Source organism: Hypomesus transpacificus, chromosome 19, assembly GCF_021917145.1.
Source record: "Hypomesus transpacificus isolate Combined female chromosome 19, fHypTra1, whole genome shotgun sequence".
Lineage (NCBI taxonomy): Eukaryota > Metazoa > Chordata > Actinopteri > Osmeriformes > Osmeridae > Hypomesus > Hypomesus transpacificus.
Window position 1 is genome coordinate 15,269,976 of NC_061078.1, and position 16,002 is coordinate 15,285,977.

At 42.7% G+C, this 16,002-nt stretch overlaps 2 protein-coding genes across 5 annotated transcripts; one reads left to right on the top strand and one right to left on the bottom strand.

The window, feature by feature from the left end:
• Positions 1–268: 268 nt before the first annotated feature.
• LOC124481861 (trichohyalin-like) lies at positions 269–10,430 on the top strand. Of its 4 annotated transcripts, none has more exons than XM_047042122.1 (7): positions 269–1,091; positions 2,847–2,884; positions 3,033–3,098; positions 3,333–3,407; positions 3,634–3,774; positions 3,917–4,070; positions 10,097–10,430. In XM_047042122.1, exons 2-7 carry the CDS (start codon positions 2,871–2,873, stop codon positions 10,223–10,225), a joined length of 579 nt encoding a protein of 192 aa, XP_046898078.1. In that variant the 5' UTR covers positions 269–1,091; positions 2,847–2,870; the 3' UTR covers positions 10,226–10,430. The 4 variants fall into 4 exon arrangements, with proteins under 4 accessions (XP_046898078.1, XP_046898080.1, XP_046898079.1 ...); XM_047042124.1 differs by lacking the exon at positions 10,097–10,430 and adding an exon at positions 8,305–8,456 and having other exon boundaries at positions 270–914; XM_047042123.1 differs by lacking the exon at positions 10,097–10,430 and adding an exon at positions 8,305–8,381 and having other exon boundaries at positions 270–1,091.
• A 2,241-nt stretch (positions 10,431–12,671) lies between these two features.
• LOC124481890 (integral membrane protein 2C-like) lies at positions 12,672–15,650 on the bottom strand. Its single transcript, XM_047042172.1, has 4 exons — positions 14,676–15,650; positions 14,375–14,563; positions 13,453–13,563; positions 12,672–13,351 (listed from the first exon to the last, which is right to left on the bottom strand). Exons 1-4 carry the CDS (start codon positions 14,730–14,732, stop codon positions 13,076–13,078), a joined length of 633 nt encoding a protein of 210 aa, XP_046898128.1. The 5' UTR covers positions 14,733–15,650; the 3' UTR covers positions 12,672–13,075.
• Between the last annotated feature and the right edge of the window lie 352 nt (positions 15,651–16,002).

Below are 16,002 nucleotides of genomic sequence, written 5' to 3' on the forward strand. Positions count from 1 at the left end.
ACTTTCAACTGTAGTGTTGTAGTTTTACAGGAATAAACAAATCTGTGTGGCAAGCTTTAAGGATTCTCTAAATCAGTTTTACTCTTCTTCTCACTCCACAGTAGAGTCACTCAGTCAACAGGTGAACCAAACTCCTTTTACTCTCCTGGGGAAGCCAGAAGAAAGGATCCAACTGAACTGCAGTCATAACATTCCTAATTACGACACTATACTCTGGTACCAGCGCTCAGTGGGAGACACTGCTCTGAAACTAATAGGGTATGTTTTCTTTAAAAATCCCACTGTTGAGTCTCCATATCAAGGGATCTTCAATGTGAGTGGAGATGGTAAGAAAGAAGCCTACCTTCATCTCCAACTGAGGCAATCTAAAGATGATGGACAATATTTCTGTGCAGCCAGCTACACAGTGGTACAGAGCTCAGCTCCGCTCTACAAAAACCTTTCAGAGATCAACAGGCCCCTCAGCACACCTGGATCAAACCACAATAACAGTAATGTACTCAGAGGAGATAGATATCGTCATCACAACTACAGATGTTACTTCTGTTGAGGGTTGTTACTTTGAGAGGATGCGATGCGTGGGTACTTACAGATATTAGTCTATAGGGGGTGGTAGTCTGCTTTGAATGTGAACTTTGTTTTTGATTCCTGACTGGTAAATGCACGGTGCTGCCGATCCCCCTGTTCTCTACAAAACCCCTCCTCTCTTCTTCAAGAGTGGTTTGTGTGTCAGAGTGAAACACCTGCATCTGACATGTGAATCACTTCCAGCAACATCATATCAGCACTGTCAGATTACATCACTTCCTGTTCTTGCTCCAACTCCAGGAAATGAAGCTGTGGAAGGGGTGAGGGGGAGTATTGGGATTCGGCTTAAGTCCTCAGTTGATGCGACCTACAGATTCTAACCAATGGGGACGCATTCTAAACCTTTTCATTGTGATGTCATGAACCTCAGAAGTTTTGCAACATTAAGTTGTGCCAGCACTGCGTTTTACTGTCATTTCAAAGAAGATTCAAGTGAATGTAGTTAACTTTTGGTTTAGCTACTAACGGTTTGTGATCATGATCAGGAAGATGGAGGTATTGAGGTGAGGACAAAGACTAAGTGGCACAACTGAGACATTTTCTATTAATAAGCATGTTTGCTTGGGGAGAAAGGTTTAGATAACAATATGGCAGACCATTATGGACTTAACATAACAATAATAATGTATCTGTAAGACAGAAAACACAGAAACAATAGAAGCCTAAAGCATAACATTTATACAAAATACGAATAAAAAAATATGTTTAAAATAGTTATTGCCAAGGATTTGGGATGCAGACTCAATAGTAGGCTACAACTGAAAGTAAAGGGGAAAAAATGTGCAGGAAGATTTAAACCATGTCATATGCTGCATGGTGCTGTAACAATAATGCTGTTCATAATTTAGCCAATAATGAGTTTAACAGTTATAGCCTGCTCTTCCACAGCAACTCACAATGCTGCTTACTGACCAAGATCAAAAAATGTTCATGATGTATTTATTATCAGTGACCTATTGTTCAGTGATAAAAGCAGTAAGTCCTGATGAATAAATAACTCCATGATCAACACTGAGACTGATGTAAAGACTGGAGCTAGCCAGAAACAAACATAAACACAAACTGAAACAGATATACAACTGCTTAATCGTTTTTTTTCAACGTGAGGTGGGGTTTTGTGAGACGGCAGATAGCGATTGTGTTTAGTAATTTTGAAGGGACGTGCCGACAGAATCCATCATGGACGAAATATGTTATTGTTGCTTGCTTTTGCCACAGGTAGCCTACTCTCTTGCTATATCTTGTTATCTCTAACTATATCTTGGAAGTCGCTTTGTATAAAAGCGTCTGCTAAATGCATAAATGTAAATGTCATGGAAGGGGCAGTCTGCATCCAACAGTCTAACCAATGGCGGCGCATTCTTAACTTTTGCATTATGACGTCATAGTTAATCTTAGAAGTTTTGTAACATTATGTTCTGCCAACACACACATTCTAATGTCATTTCAGAGAAGATTCAATTTTTGTTATGTGACTTTTGCTACTAACGGTTTGTGATCATGATCAGGAAGATGGAGGTATTGAGGTGAGGACAAAGATGAGAATTTCCTTCTAATACACGTTTGCTTGGGGGGAATGGTTTACATAACTGCTGGGGGCGGGCCTGTGATGCTTTTACAGTATTGACATTTAACTATGTAGCCTGTAACTGACAACTATCATATAAACCGACATCTTCCCTCGGTATGCCTCGTCCATTGATTTAATAGCTTGACTAGTTATCCCTTACTTCTCAGCGTGAGAAATATTTAACAGTCGTGTGAAATACAAGGTGTGAGAAATGGCTGAAATGCGTGAGAGCAGATGTATGGCAGACCATGATGGAATTAACACAAGAAAAATAATGTATTTGTTAAAGACAGGAAAAAACAGACACAAAAGAAGCCTAAATCATTAAATGTTACAAAATACGAATGAACAAATGCGTTTTAAATAATTATTTGCTAAGGATTTGAGATGCAGACTAAATTGTACGCAACGACTAACAGCAAGAAAATAAAAAAATGTGTAGCAAGATTTAAACCATGTCATGCTGTATGGTGCTGTAACAATAATGCTGTTCATAATTTAGCGACTAATGACTAGAATGTACCATTTATTACTAAGGGGAGTTTATAATGCTCATTTAGCTTCACATAAAGTTGATGCTGAAACCTTGTTGCTGCTTCCTGTATCTTGACCTTCCAGTGTTTTATTTGTTACAGAACAAAACATTTGATTTGGTATTGACTTTCCCTTGTCATGTGTGTCTTTACAGAGGAGAGAAAAAATGAATTGAAAAATGCCAAGGAAGATGTAAGTTCTTTCTTACAAAATATTTCTGAGATTTAGATTATTTTTGTTCTTAGACTTTAACAATCTTTTCTAGTTATGATGAAATATGAATCTACAATGGATATCATGTTGTCTAAGTTGTTGTGTGTATGTATGTGTGTTGAAACAGAGAGAAAGTAGCTCTCTACTCTGGAGAGTTACCCAAAGCTCTCTTTTGGAAGAGGGGGAGTCGAAAGTAAGTCCGCACTAAAATAGAGTTTATGCTGCAAGCCCAGTAGTTGTCAGTTTATGGTTTGGACGTCTGATGTGTTTTAGTTGATTTATTACAAGAATACAGAATGTTCATTTGGATGATGTGTTTTTCCAAATTGTACATTGAGTGCAATAGACCTTTTAAGTATGTAGACCTCTATCTGCATGTCACCTGTGTACAATAACACATGATGGATGTGTGTGTTTCCCTCCACAGGGATGATGAACCCTCCTCCTTCAGAGCACTCTCACCTGGACAGATTCCAGACATGAGGATGTTGAAGAACATACGGTAAGACAGGGTTGCCTCAACAGAATCGTAGGAAGGTCCGGGCGTCCAAATGACGGCTAAGTTTGGGGTTGAAGTTCGGGTTTAGATGATATGATGGTTTTAAGGCAGGACAGAGACTAAATGCCAGTGTTTGGAAAGAGGTTGAAACACAATTGTGATGTCCGGTCTGTCGCGTTTGAATATGAGTTGATAACCTGCTGCCTGTGATGTGTCCATGTTACTGCAGAGGGGAGAGGTTCTATCTTGGAACCATCACCCTGGGGCTCAGTGACTCTGAGAGTTCCTCCGACGAGAGCTCTTCCTTCTCGTCTCACCGACTTCCCTGTCAACTTCCTGTAGCCACAAGGGGGCGTCCTCAAATGAACCAGTAAGTGTCCTCTTCACAAGACACGCACACTCTAAATGGTACAAAATGATTATGCATTAGACATGTTAGGAAGGATTACTTGACATGTGGAGTGAACTACAAAGATATTGACCATGTTGTAATGGGACCATTTGTCATTCAGCGGGAAGATAAACGAGCTAGAACACCTGGTGGAGGATTTGAGGAAGACCATCCGGGAGCTTCAACTAAAAAATATTTCTCTGAGCAACTTGGTTGAGAAATTACAGCATGTTGAAACCAGGAAGAAGGCTGAGATAAAGAATCTCAAGATGGAGGTATGACAATGTTACTTACTACTTCCTCAGCACATACCCAAAGTTATGCCCCAAAACAATGGTATTATTGTGTTCTAGCATCAGTTGCAAGATTCTTTAAGGTCGTAAACACAAAATAAAAAGTTACTATAGGGACACAGAGACACACAGAAAAGTTACAATGGGGACACATAGGTGTCCCTATTCAGTTTTGTCATTTGTGAGTTAAATGTTTATAGAGGACAGCAAAGGCTACCTTGTATATGGTGTTTCATTGACCTTTTATGCATGCAGGTGCAGACACTCAAAGAAGCAGCATGCGATGGTGCTTGCCATAGACGTCTGGACAGGAAGAGGGTGGAGAACAGTAGAGAGAGAGTGATCAAGAGAGGGGAAGAAAGAGAGATGTACAGTGATGAAATGTACACAGAGAGAAAGGTTGATAAGCGAACAAAGCAGAATATTGACAAAAGGCAGATTGTGATGGACAGCTTGCGAGAAAAGGAGAACAAGACACGGAGGGAAGTGGAAGAACGGGACAACATGAAGAGGCAGAGAGACAAACTGCAGTGTGAGATCAAGGGGCTGAAAAGTGAACTTCTAGAGATGAAAAGGGAGAAGGTCCAAGAAATATATGAGAAGGATAGAATAAAAGCAAGGCAAGATGAAGAAAAAAACACAACAGAGTCACAGTGCCGGGCAGGAAAAAGCAGAGAAGTGTTGGGAAGGGGAGAAATGGAGAGACGGATGAAAGAGCAATCATTAGAAGAAAAAAGAAAGGATGAGACGCAGAGGGAGATGGAAAGGAGAGAAGAAGAGCTGATGCAAAGAGAGGCTAGGAGACAAAAGGAGAGACAAAAAGCTCTGGACACAGAAAGGGAAGCCCTGCAAAGAAAACTGGAAAAAGAGCATGAAAGACAGACATATGTAGACAGACAGCGTGCGCAAGAGAGACTGGAAGAGGAGGACAGACAGAAAGAACTAGAGAGAGCGAGGGAGGATGCAAGACAAAAACAAGATCATCAGAAGGAACTTGAAAGACAGAAGAAGTTAGACGGAAAGGCCAAACAGGAGATGGAGGGTGCAAGAGAAAAAGAAGCACTGAAAAGGGAAGTTGAAGAGATGCAGAGACAAGAGAAGGAGAGGGAGAGACAGAGAGAACTGGAAAGAGAGAGTGAGGCCGCGAGAAAAAAAGAGGATCTTCGGAGGGAAATTGAAAGACTTGAAGAGAAGGTAAGACAAAGAGACATTGAACGTCAACAAGAACAAGAGAGACAAGCGGAGGAGGAAAAGAGACAGAAAGAACTAGAAAGAGAGAGGGAGGACGCAAGACAAAAAGAGGAAATTCAGAAAGAACTAGAAAGACGGATCAAGTTTGACAGAAAGGCCAAACAGGAGATGGAGGGTGCAAGAGAAAAAGAAGCACTGAAAAGGGAAGTTGAAGAGATGCAGAGACAAGAGAAGGAGAGGGAGAGACAGAGAGAACTGGAAAGAGAGAGTGAGGCCGCGAGACAAAAAGAGGATCTTCGGAGGGAAATTGAAAGACTTGAAGAGAAGGTGAGACAAAGAGACATTGAACGTCAACAAGAACAAGAGAGACAAGCGGAGGAGGAAAAGAGACAGAAAGAACTAGAAAGAGAGAGGGAGGACGCAAGACAAAAAGAGGAAATTCAGAAAGAACTAGAAAGACAGATCAAGTTTGACAGAAAGGCCAAACAGGAGATGGAGGGTGCAAGAGAAAAAGAAGCACTGAAAAGGGAAGTTGAAGAGATGCAGAGACAAGAGAAGGAGAGGGAGAGACAGAGAGCACTGGAAAGAGAGAGTGAGGCCGCGAGACAAAAAGAGGATCTTCGGAGGGAAATTGAAAGACTTGAAGAGAAGGTGAGTCAAAGAGACATTGAACTTCAACAAGAAAAAGAGAGACAAGCGGAGGAGGAAAAGAGACGGAAAGAACTAGAAAGAGAGAGGGAGGACGCAAGACAAAAAGAGGAAATTCAGAAAGAACTAGAAAGACAGATCAAGTTTGACAGAAAGGCCAAACAGGAGATGGAGGGTGCAAGAGAAAAAGAAGCACTGAAAAGGGAATTTGAAGAGATGCAGAGACGAGAGAAGGAGAGACAGAGAGAACTGGAAAGAGAGAGTGAGGCCGCGAGACAAAAAGAGGATCTTCGGAGGGAATTTGAAGGACTTGAAGAGAAGGTGAGACAAAGAGACATTGAACGACAACAAGAACAAGAGAGACAAGCGGAGGAGGAAAAGAGACAGAAAGAACTAGAAAGAGAGAGGGAGGACGCAAGACAAAAAGAGGAAATTCAGAAAGAACTAGTAAGACAGAACAAGATTGGCAGAAAGGCCAAACAGGAGATGGAGGATGCAAAAGAAAAAGAAGCACTGAAAAGGGAAGTTGAAAGACTTGAACAGATAGAGAGACTGAAAGAGACTAAAAGACAGCAAGAACAGGAGAGACGAGAGAGGAAGATGAAGAGACAAAGAGAATTAGAAAGAGAGAGGGTGGTCGCAAGACAAAAAGAGGATCTTCGGAAGGAAATTGAAAGATTCGAAGAGAATGCAAGGAAAAGAGAGAGGGAAAGTCAAAAAGATAAAATTAGACTTGAAAAGGAGGAAGAGAGACATAAACAGATGGACAAAACGAGCGAGGAGACAAGAGAAACAGAAGCACTGCAGAGGTACGTTGAAAGACAGAGAGAGACAGAAAGAGATTACAGACAGGAGAGACAAGAGGAAGAAGAAAGACAGAAAGAGATGGAGGCAACAAAACACAAAGAAGAGCATCAGAGGGACATTGAGAGATTTGACGGGCTTGCAAAACATCGAGAGATTGAGATGAAGGGAGAACAACTGACAGGGGAGAGGAAAGAGAAGGGACAAAAAGAAATGGAGAGCGCAGAGGAGGCCAGACAAGAAGAGGACCTGCAAAGGAAAGTTAAGAGACTGAAAGAGAATGAGAGAGAGCAAGAACAGGAGAGACAGGAGGAGGAAGGGAGACAGAAAGAACTACAGAGAGAGAGGGAGGAGGAGAGACACAAAGCAAACATGCAGAGGGAACTTGACAAAAAGGGAGAAAATCAAGAAGAGCAGCAGACTGAAGCAGAGGACCACAGACTTGCCATGAAGACAGAGCAACAACAAGTGGTCACTGAGGAAAAAAGGGGTGAGGTTGGAGAAATGGATCAAATGGAGCAAGACAGTGAGCAGGAAAGGAAAAGGCTCGAGACGGAAAGCCAAGAGGAGGGAAGAAAAAGAGAGATGGAAATAAAAATGGAGGAGAGGAGGCAAAGAGAAGAGCATAGAAAAGCCATGGAGCTGAGATGGAGACAAAAAGGAGACAGGAGATGGAAAGAGAAAGAATTGAAGAGACAGAAAGAGCTTGAGAAAAAGTCAGAGGAAGAGGTCAAACAACATGAGGAGAAAGGAGACAAGGAGAAAGAGTGGATGGAGGCGGAAATGGAGAGACTAAAAGAGAGGGACAAAACCCAGTTGGCCAGGTTATATGACATGAGAGAAAAAGCTGCAGATAACTTTTGGCTCCAAACAACATTGGACAAGCAAATAGAGTTGGTTAAAGATAGGGAGAGAATTATGAAAGAGGATGCGAAAATGAAAGAATCAGAGAAGAGATGGGAGGAGGAGGAAAGACAACGGCAGGAATGCGGACAAGAGTCCGATGAGGCAAGACGACAGTGGCAGGAGAAGCATAGACTAGCAGTCATGAGGAGAAAGGAGAAAGAGAATAGGAGAGCCATCGAGGAAAGGAGTCAGTACAGGAGAGAAGAGGAGCAAAGAATAAAAGAGATGGAACTAGAAATGAAAAGGCAAGAGAAACTCAAGGAGGAGAAAATAGCAGATACCAAGGAGGATTGCACAGTCGTAAAGAAGGACGATGCAGAAATGAAACGCAAAAGCAGAGAGAAGGTTAAGAATGCGTGGGGGCCAGAGAAGGAAGTGACAGAGAAGGAAGTGTCAGAGAAGGAAGTGACAGAAAAGGAAGTGACAGAGAAGGAAGGGTCAGAGAAGGAAGTGACAGAGACTGAAGAGTCAGATAAGGAAGAGTCAGAGACGGATGAGTCAGATAAGGCACAGTCAGAGACAAGTAAGAAATGTTTTTGTGATGTGAAAGTGTACTATATAATGATGTCAGAATGATTTAATTGAGACACTGTTGTAGGCTTGACAATCGTTATTCTGTGTGCTCTAGACCACGTTGAAGTATTTAATGCTTGTCTCTTGTAAACAGACAAGGAGAAGAAACGTGGTTTCTGGAGACAGTTCTGGCAGAAAGTAAAACCAAAAAAGAAGGCAACAAAAGAGGAGAAAAAAAGAGCCAGACTGGCTGAGATTGAAGCATATGTGGAGAAACTGAACAAAGAGGCCGACCGTAACATAAAGGCCTTTGAGGATACGTAGTCTACACCTTCAGTTGGGGCCTCAGATCAGACATGGCGGCCGCCTGGAGGGAAATCAATCATCTCCACTACATCTACAGGCTTTTCCTCAAACATGAACCTTATCAACCTTGAACCAATGAACCTTAATAAAGTTGACATATTGACCACATGCTTCTACAGTGCAATGTTGATTCAAATAAAGATTTTAATTGATGCATGGCAACATCAACAAACAACATCATCAACCGTTAACCTAAGCAAACCAACACTTCCTTCTTCAGGTACCATGAACTACCATGTGATGACACAGAAGGGGTTGGGGGTAGCTCAGTGCAAGACAGCCTGGAAGAAACCATGCTAACCACATTGTGGATGATCACCCTCTCCCTGAATGTGCTGCTTTGGATTTAAAGCTGTGAAATGTTAGATTGTGTGTATGTAATGAGGAGATGGGTTGAACACTGAGTCAGCAGGGGGAGACAGACCTCAACTTTTGAAGATTGAGGATGTTGGTACTGAGGTGACAGTTGTGATGTCACTCTGGTAGCCCCGCCCTCATCCTCTTCATGTACAGGACCATGCTGACTGCCAGCAGGTCATCAGGTCGTCACACAACTGAAGACTGTTCACCATGATTCTAGCCTTCATCCTCTGCTCTCTCTGTCTGCCCTGCATCAAGGGTGAGCAGAACAACATTTCAGAGAGAAAAACTAAGTCATGGTTTTAGTTTTCTCACCACCACTGTTTCTCTCCACAGGTTCCTCTGCCAGTCAGTCAGTTCAGCAGACCCCCTCTGCTCTGATCAAGAACCTGGGAGACTCTGTTGACAAAGAGATCCTTTGTTCACACAGCATTCAAAGCTATGATCGTATCCTCTGGTACAAACAACATTTAGATGGGTCTCTCCAGCTACTTGGTTATTTGTATATTGATTCTCCATATCCAGAAGAAGATGTGAAAGGACAAATCAGCTTTGAGGGAGATGGGCGTAGCGAGTCAAAACTCTCCATCTCCAAACTCTCTCCAAGTGACGGAGCAGTGTATTTCTGTGCTGCTAGTCTGCACAGTGATGCACCCTCCCTCTCTCCTCCACAAAAACCCTCCTGTGATAAGAGTGGTGATCAGTGTGTGTGAGCAGCCAGTCTGAGGCTGGCTCCCTCTCTACACCTGGGGCTAACGTCTGCCAGGGAATCAGGAGCAGCACTTTGATCAACGCTCACACACCACCACACTGGTGATCTGCTGATAGAGGTTCAACTGCAGTCTGAATTGTTCTGAGGACACGTCTGAAGAGCCCCACAGAGAAACAGTATCTACCTGGTGGAGGAGGTGACAGGACTGGAGGTGGAGATCAGGAGGGCTTCTTCAGACTCACGTCATTTCCTCCCTCCAGAGAGAGAAGCACAGCTCAGTCATGTTTCTGGTCAGTTGCTGAGATGTGTTCAGCTCTGACATCCTCATTCATGATCTCTCGTCATCCCAGTCTCTGTGTTGCTACTGGGGGCTGCAGGTACTTTCCAGGAACTGTTCTCTCTGCTACAGTGTGGAGAGATTCATTCTCAGGTCCAGCTGAGCTGGTGGACCTCAACGGTGGTTTATCAAGTCATCCTCATGTCCTGGTTTTGGTCTCTGTGTCTCCAGGTCTCTTTGAGGGGAGTGATGTCACCCAGACCCCCAGCATCCTCTGGTCAATCAAGGGGCAGCCTGCTGAGATGGACTGCAGTCACACAAAGGGTGTTGGACACAGACAGCTACCAGGACAGGGGATGAAGCAGGTTGTGTACAGTGTTCCCAACAGTAAGCCTGACTATGGAGATGTCAGTGAGTACAAATTCTCAATCACCAGGACTGTAGCAGAAAGAGAATCTTTCACAGTGAAAAACTCGTCACCAGAAGACAACGGCACGTACTTCTGTGCTGTTTATGAACACAGTGAAAATCGGTGCTATGTAATTAATCATGATTAATCCATAGGAACCTGTGATTAATTTGATTACAATTTTTAATCATTACACAGCCCCAAAAATAATTTCTTCTTCATTTTCTGCTCCAGACTGGAACTGTTGCCTTTTATGCATCCATCTCTGTGAAAGGTGACAAATGAGCGGGTGTTTGGTGCATGACAAGTGCAGTCAAACCACGTCAAGTTTTTTGTGAGAAAAAGCAAAAAAGGCAGTGTAGCGACATTTTACCTTCCATAGTGACAACTAATTGTATCTAGCGACTAGCAGCAAATCTAGCGACATTCTGTTACTTCGGCAATCTCCACTCGTTTATGACCAGCAGTAAAACAACTAATTTTACTTCTGTTAACTCACACCCCAACCCCCCTCCACCCAGCGGCAACACTGGACAACGGGTGCTCTCATTCAAGCTATCTTAATCACAGGCAAGTTAAATCGAACAATTTACTATCCATTGGCTAATTAAAGAAAATTTTTAGTCACCAATGCGAGTGTTTTACTCGGATTGCAGAGGGTTTGCAGGTTAGGAAGAGTGGTGTGTGGGCAGCTCTGTTAACGAAATGTACTATGCAACACTGGCTGAACACATACTTGCTTACACACTGTCAGTGTTTCCCATACATTGATTTATTTGCGGCAGCCCGCCGCAATAAAAAATTTAACGGTACAAATGTATTAACTACATGGCAACAACATCAAAAAGTCTCTGGCATTGTTCAGATAGCCGGTTCAAATGCGTTGAAGAGGCGGATTCGGCCCGTGTGCTGAGTTTTGGGACCCCTGCTCTAAATCAATGCACGGGACAAACAGCTTTTTCCCCTCAGAGAAGACGGCAGGTGAATCAATCTGGATTTTACAAACGGTAAGTAGGCCAATCATAATTCTCTGCACAAATGTGTAAACTGATAGTCAAGTTAAATATAATAATATTCATAGTTAAATACATTTGGCAAATATAACAGTGAGTCCAAGCAGCGGCGTAACAAGGACTTGGCGGGCCCGAGTGCAGATCTCACCAACGGGCCCCTTACCGACCTATCGTCAGGCGAAATTATTGAGTTTTCAGTTTAGCGATGCGCAAGGAAATTTAGGCTACTCATGATGTACAATTAAGGGTAACGACTGCTCCTTCTATGTGAAGATAGATGACGGTTTTCAAAAGTGAACGGCTCTGACTCGCGAGTCTCTGGCTCTAGATTATGCTTGCTACAACACGGAATGAGTATAATGGAACAGTCAGTCATGAGCCGACGTATCTGCGACATTTGAAATAGAGCACAGAGATGAGAAGAAAATCTGATCATTTACCAAGGCTTATCCGACGTTATGAATGACGTTTCGATCTGTCATGTGTGCTATCTGGGTACTAGTAAAAAAAAACTGTCACTTCGATGGTGAATATTTGATTTTATGTTCGTTAAATATGCTAGTTTACATTTAGTCTATCTAGCTTCAGCTATTTTCCGACTACATCCTGCACATAGTTTACTATATCTAACCTGGCCGCTGCCTGGTAGCCTAGGCCTATATGTGCATTTTTATGACGTTTAATAGCCATGTCAACTGCATACACCAGACAGTAAACGTTATGTAATTATTAGCCTACCCTGGTGGCTGAGTTTCACACTCATTGCTGTTGCCGAGCTGGGGGTCAGACGTAGCGTCCTCTTCAACACGCTTCGCCACAATCCAAATGAGGATAGTTTTGACAGCTTTGCCCCACTTACAAATTGCTCTTTTCGTTCCTGCCGCTTTCTGGAACCACTTTTATGTTAAAGGGCATGGCATGGGGTAGCCTAATTCGCTTCAAAACGCTAATGCAACACAACTGTAGTATCCCAACAACAACTGTCTGTGGTATTCCAACAACTGGATGGGAACAATCGTGTGTGGGTGGGCGGGAATCTTTGACAACAATATTACCCAGACATCCTTGCTATTTTTCGAGGGCAATATTACTTAATAAAAACGACATTTGTTTCATTCAGCAAAAGGCCAATGAGGAAAAATTAATTATTTGCTGTTGTTAACACTGACTGTTTTTAAAATGTTTATTGGGCAGGTGATAGCTCATAATTCTGAATAACTGACACCATAATTGAGAAATGTTTGCGAATTGATAACACTGGATCATATGGGATCTTCAACTTACGGTTTTACAGCGGTGCAAGGGGCCCGGTCAGATTGCCTCAAGGGGCCCGGTCAAGTTGTCTCACTTTAACGGTGAGATCGAGGACGGGCCCCCTTTCGCCACGGGCCCTAGTGCAGCTGCACTCCTTGCACTCCCTATAGTTACGCCACTGAGTCCAAGGTAATGTTTATATCACATAAAGCTCAAAACTATTTCGCGCTCAAAGGAATGATAATGAAAATAAGTAAAATCACAAGTTAGTATTACTTATTGAAGTCCCTATCTACACTCTCATTGAATTGATACTAGGACATAGCTTCGGGCTGAGCACCAATTTTCTTTTACAAAGTCTTGCTCCACCCCTGCATACCATCACAAATATAATCACTTTCGGTGGAAAACACTGCTCTGCTATGTGGCAGAAGCGTCCATTAAGACTGAACCATGTCTGTTTGCTCTATGCTTGCTGTCATCTCACAGCAGTCATCTGTTCTCACACCAAACAGCCTACGGATTTTCCATGACTCAAACAATATGGAATACACTATAATTCTTGGGATCCATTGATGTAGAGCTGCCAAAACCATGACTTGGCATTACATTGTGTGTAATGCCAAAAGATTGGGAGTGGTTTTCGTGTGTGAACTCACGTCTGTGTTGGTTGCGGCGTTTGAGGCGGTAGATCTCCCTGCCATAACACATCCGGTTGATGAAAGGCCCCAGTTGTCTCATGTTCCTCACACGGCCCGTCACCATCATCTCCTCCTGCACGATGTACGTTTGGGGTAGGTATGTCCCCTTCTGCAGGACACATTCAGAATACAACACTGTCCTCTACACATACAAACCACCACATCCCTATTCAGTTCTCAAAACAGGAGTCAAGCAAACAAAGAGCTTACCTTAACATTGACCAGCAGCTCCCACAGGTTACGTGGCGGCATTACCAGTGTTGTATTCAACTCTATGACAAAACACTTGTCCAAGGCAATGTCATGGTACGCAGTCAAACCCTGCAATACAAAATAGTGACAAGTCAAGCATACTGAAGCCATTCAAAAGATCCTCAATGTACAACGTGCGACTATTATTAGTATGACCATATCTTAAAGTATATCCTATAATCTAAGGCCACTCAATTCATCTCCTTGTTTCCATAACTTTGCCCATGGCCCCCCAACTTTCACAAATGGACAATTGAAGGACTGGAGAGGAACTCAACATAAATTCACTTTGGACATTTGAGATACAATCTGGGTCTCTAATGAAGACGTATTAGATAGTACCCAATTGCTCTGAAAGTACCAAGTCAATGAAGGGAATAGTTAAGCACAAGTTCAAGACAAAATCAACGTACTTATTACAGATCTATAAGGTGCAGCTGTCTGATACACTCAAGTTGAGCATCTCAGAGGACTGCACAAAGAATACAGTAATGAAGAGCAGTTAAATAGTATCACAATATGGGAGTTTTTACTCCCACCAGGAACGTTAGGGGGTGATCTTCAACACAGCCTTCGCAAGCACAGACAGAAGACGCCACATTCATAGCCTTTGTTTAGGCTTTAGATTGGCACCTACAAATGGCACTGACGTTCCATGTTCTCATGAGCTAATAAAGCAGGGTATAGATCAAACATTGTTTATTATATTCAGAGCATTCCAAACAGTATAAAAGTGAAAGTAATCTTAAATTACTGTTAATTGATCAGTGGTTAAAGACAGACCTCTTCACATGGATTCTTTGGCACTGTCAGTGTTGTGAGCACCTACTCTGGAGGAATGGCCAGGGTTGACCACCAGGGAGACATGTCCTTCTCTTACCCGGTGAAAATCATGGATGATATCGGCGGGGTCGCTCCCTCCAAAGTGGGGTACAGGCACACTGATCTGCTCATAGTTGTCATCGAGGTATATGCCAACATTCTCTTCCAACTCCTGGCGCCCGCGCAGAGGAGCATAAACAGAGTCTTCATACAGAACCCTGCAATGAAACAGGCTGTCCTCTGGGATCTGGATTGAGAACGATACCCAAACTTTGGTTAGTTTAACATTCTGGTGTAGGCTATGATAAATCAGTGCAGCCAACCATTATCAAAATTATATGTTTGACATCTGTATCTACCTGAGGTATGAAATAGTAACGGTAAACGTAGATGGACACTAACACCAGGCTGGACATGAAGACCACCAGGCCAAAGGTGAGGCAACACAGGCCATTTAGGGGAGACTTCCTGGGCCTAAGAGGAAGCACCAGCTCCCCCTAGTGTAAAGAAAGAACACTTTAAGTTAGTCCTAAGCAAATAGAAGCTAGCACAGTGTTGGGGTATGGGTTGATGGGATGAATACCATCAAAATCAAAGGAAAACAATAATAATTGCATAGTATTGGAGTTTGCTGTCTCTCTAGTTCCTTCCTACAATCAGGACAAATGAAATGTTCTGAGTAGCCATGGGCCGGTTACCAGTTTCAAGGTATACCGTTGTTTGAAAAAGTCACGGTTTCAATACATCTCTAATTTTCCGCTATACCGTTGCTGCGGTATGAGCTGTTTTTTTGGGGGGGGTTGTCAAAGACGGAAAGTGCAGAAATCCCTCAGGCTTTACACAACTGAGAAAGTAACCCTCCGGTTGGTGCGAGCAAGCAGTCAGTATACAGAATAGCCAAAGGAGGTGCACTCCTGGAACTTTACCTTGCAGTATGGGAATTTTTCGGGTACCGAAAACATTCAGAAGGCCACAGATGAAGGAAATACAACTGACCATCTACGGGAGCACCACCAGTCAGTATTCGCAAAATTCAAAATAACAGTGTCTTGAAATTAACATTTGCAACAAGTTAAGAGAGTAAGCGCGTTTAGCACTAGTGAAATACACTAGTTTCTGCGGAGTTGATCGTTGTCTCAAGTTATGCAGAGTTAAAAAACAGAAAATAAGAAACAAGGTATGCCAATCTCACGCCAAACTTTTGATAAAACTTGAGCGCCTTGCTACTACATTTCTGCAATTTCAGTGTTTCCGCTATGTAGATTTTTCCGTGGCGGGCAACATTTCTGCCGTCATGGTATCAGAAATAGGGCTGTACAACATTTTTGGCCGTCTATCAGCAGTGATGGTTAGAGTGCATGTCGGAGAATAGCACAGACACGTGCTTCACAGCGCAGTTGAGATTGCGTGTGTGCGTCCTTGAGAACTGTAAGTCGTATAATTTATGTTGTCAGTTCATTTAAGCCTGTTATTGTATTAGTTTATAGTTCTTGCAAATATAAATTAAGTTAACTGGTGATTTTCGTTGTTTGTATCCTTCCCTTGCTAGCGAATGTGCAAATGTCAATTCGATAGCGATTTCTGCCCTTGCTCACGTTTGTATTTTAGGTGCGTTTTTATGCACAAGTAGTTTTAATTAATAAAGAGTGGGTATATTGTTATTATTTGCTACAGAATGCTTACCCT

What these genes read in the sequence shown, in the direction of transcription:
- LOC124481861 (XM_047042121.1), top strand. Translation starts at nt 6,144, where the DNA reads ATGCAGAGACGAGAGAAGGAGAGACAGAGAGAACTGGAAAGAGAGAGT. An exon ending in TAAGGCACAGTCAGAGACAA is followed by an intron (nt 8,161 to 8,304) that starts GTAAGAAATGTT and finishes TCTTGTAAACAG; the next exon opens with ACAAGGAGAAGAAACGTGGT.
- LOC124481890 (XM_047042172.1), bottom strand. Translation starts at nt 14,732, where the DNA reads ATGTCCAGCCTGGTGTTAGTGTCCATCTACGTTTACCGTTACTATTTC. An exon ending in GTTACTATTTCATACCTCAG is followed by an intron (nt 14,564 to 14,675) that starts GTAGATACAGAT and finishes TTCTCAATCCAG; the next exon opens with ATCCCAGAGGACAGCCTGTT. An exon ending in TCATCCATGATTTTCACCGG is followed by an intron (nt 13,564 to 14,374) that starts GTAAGAGAAGGA and finishes TTTGTATTGCAG; the next exon opens with GGTTTGACTGCGTACCATGA.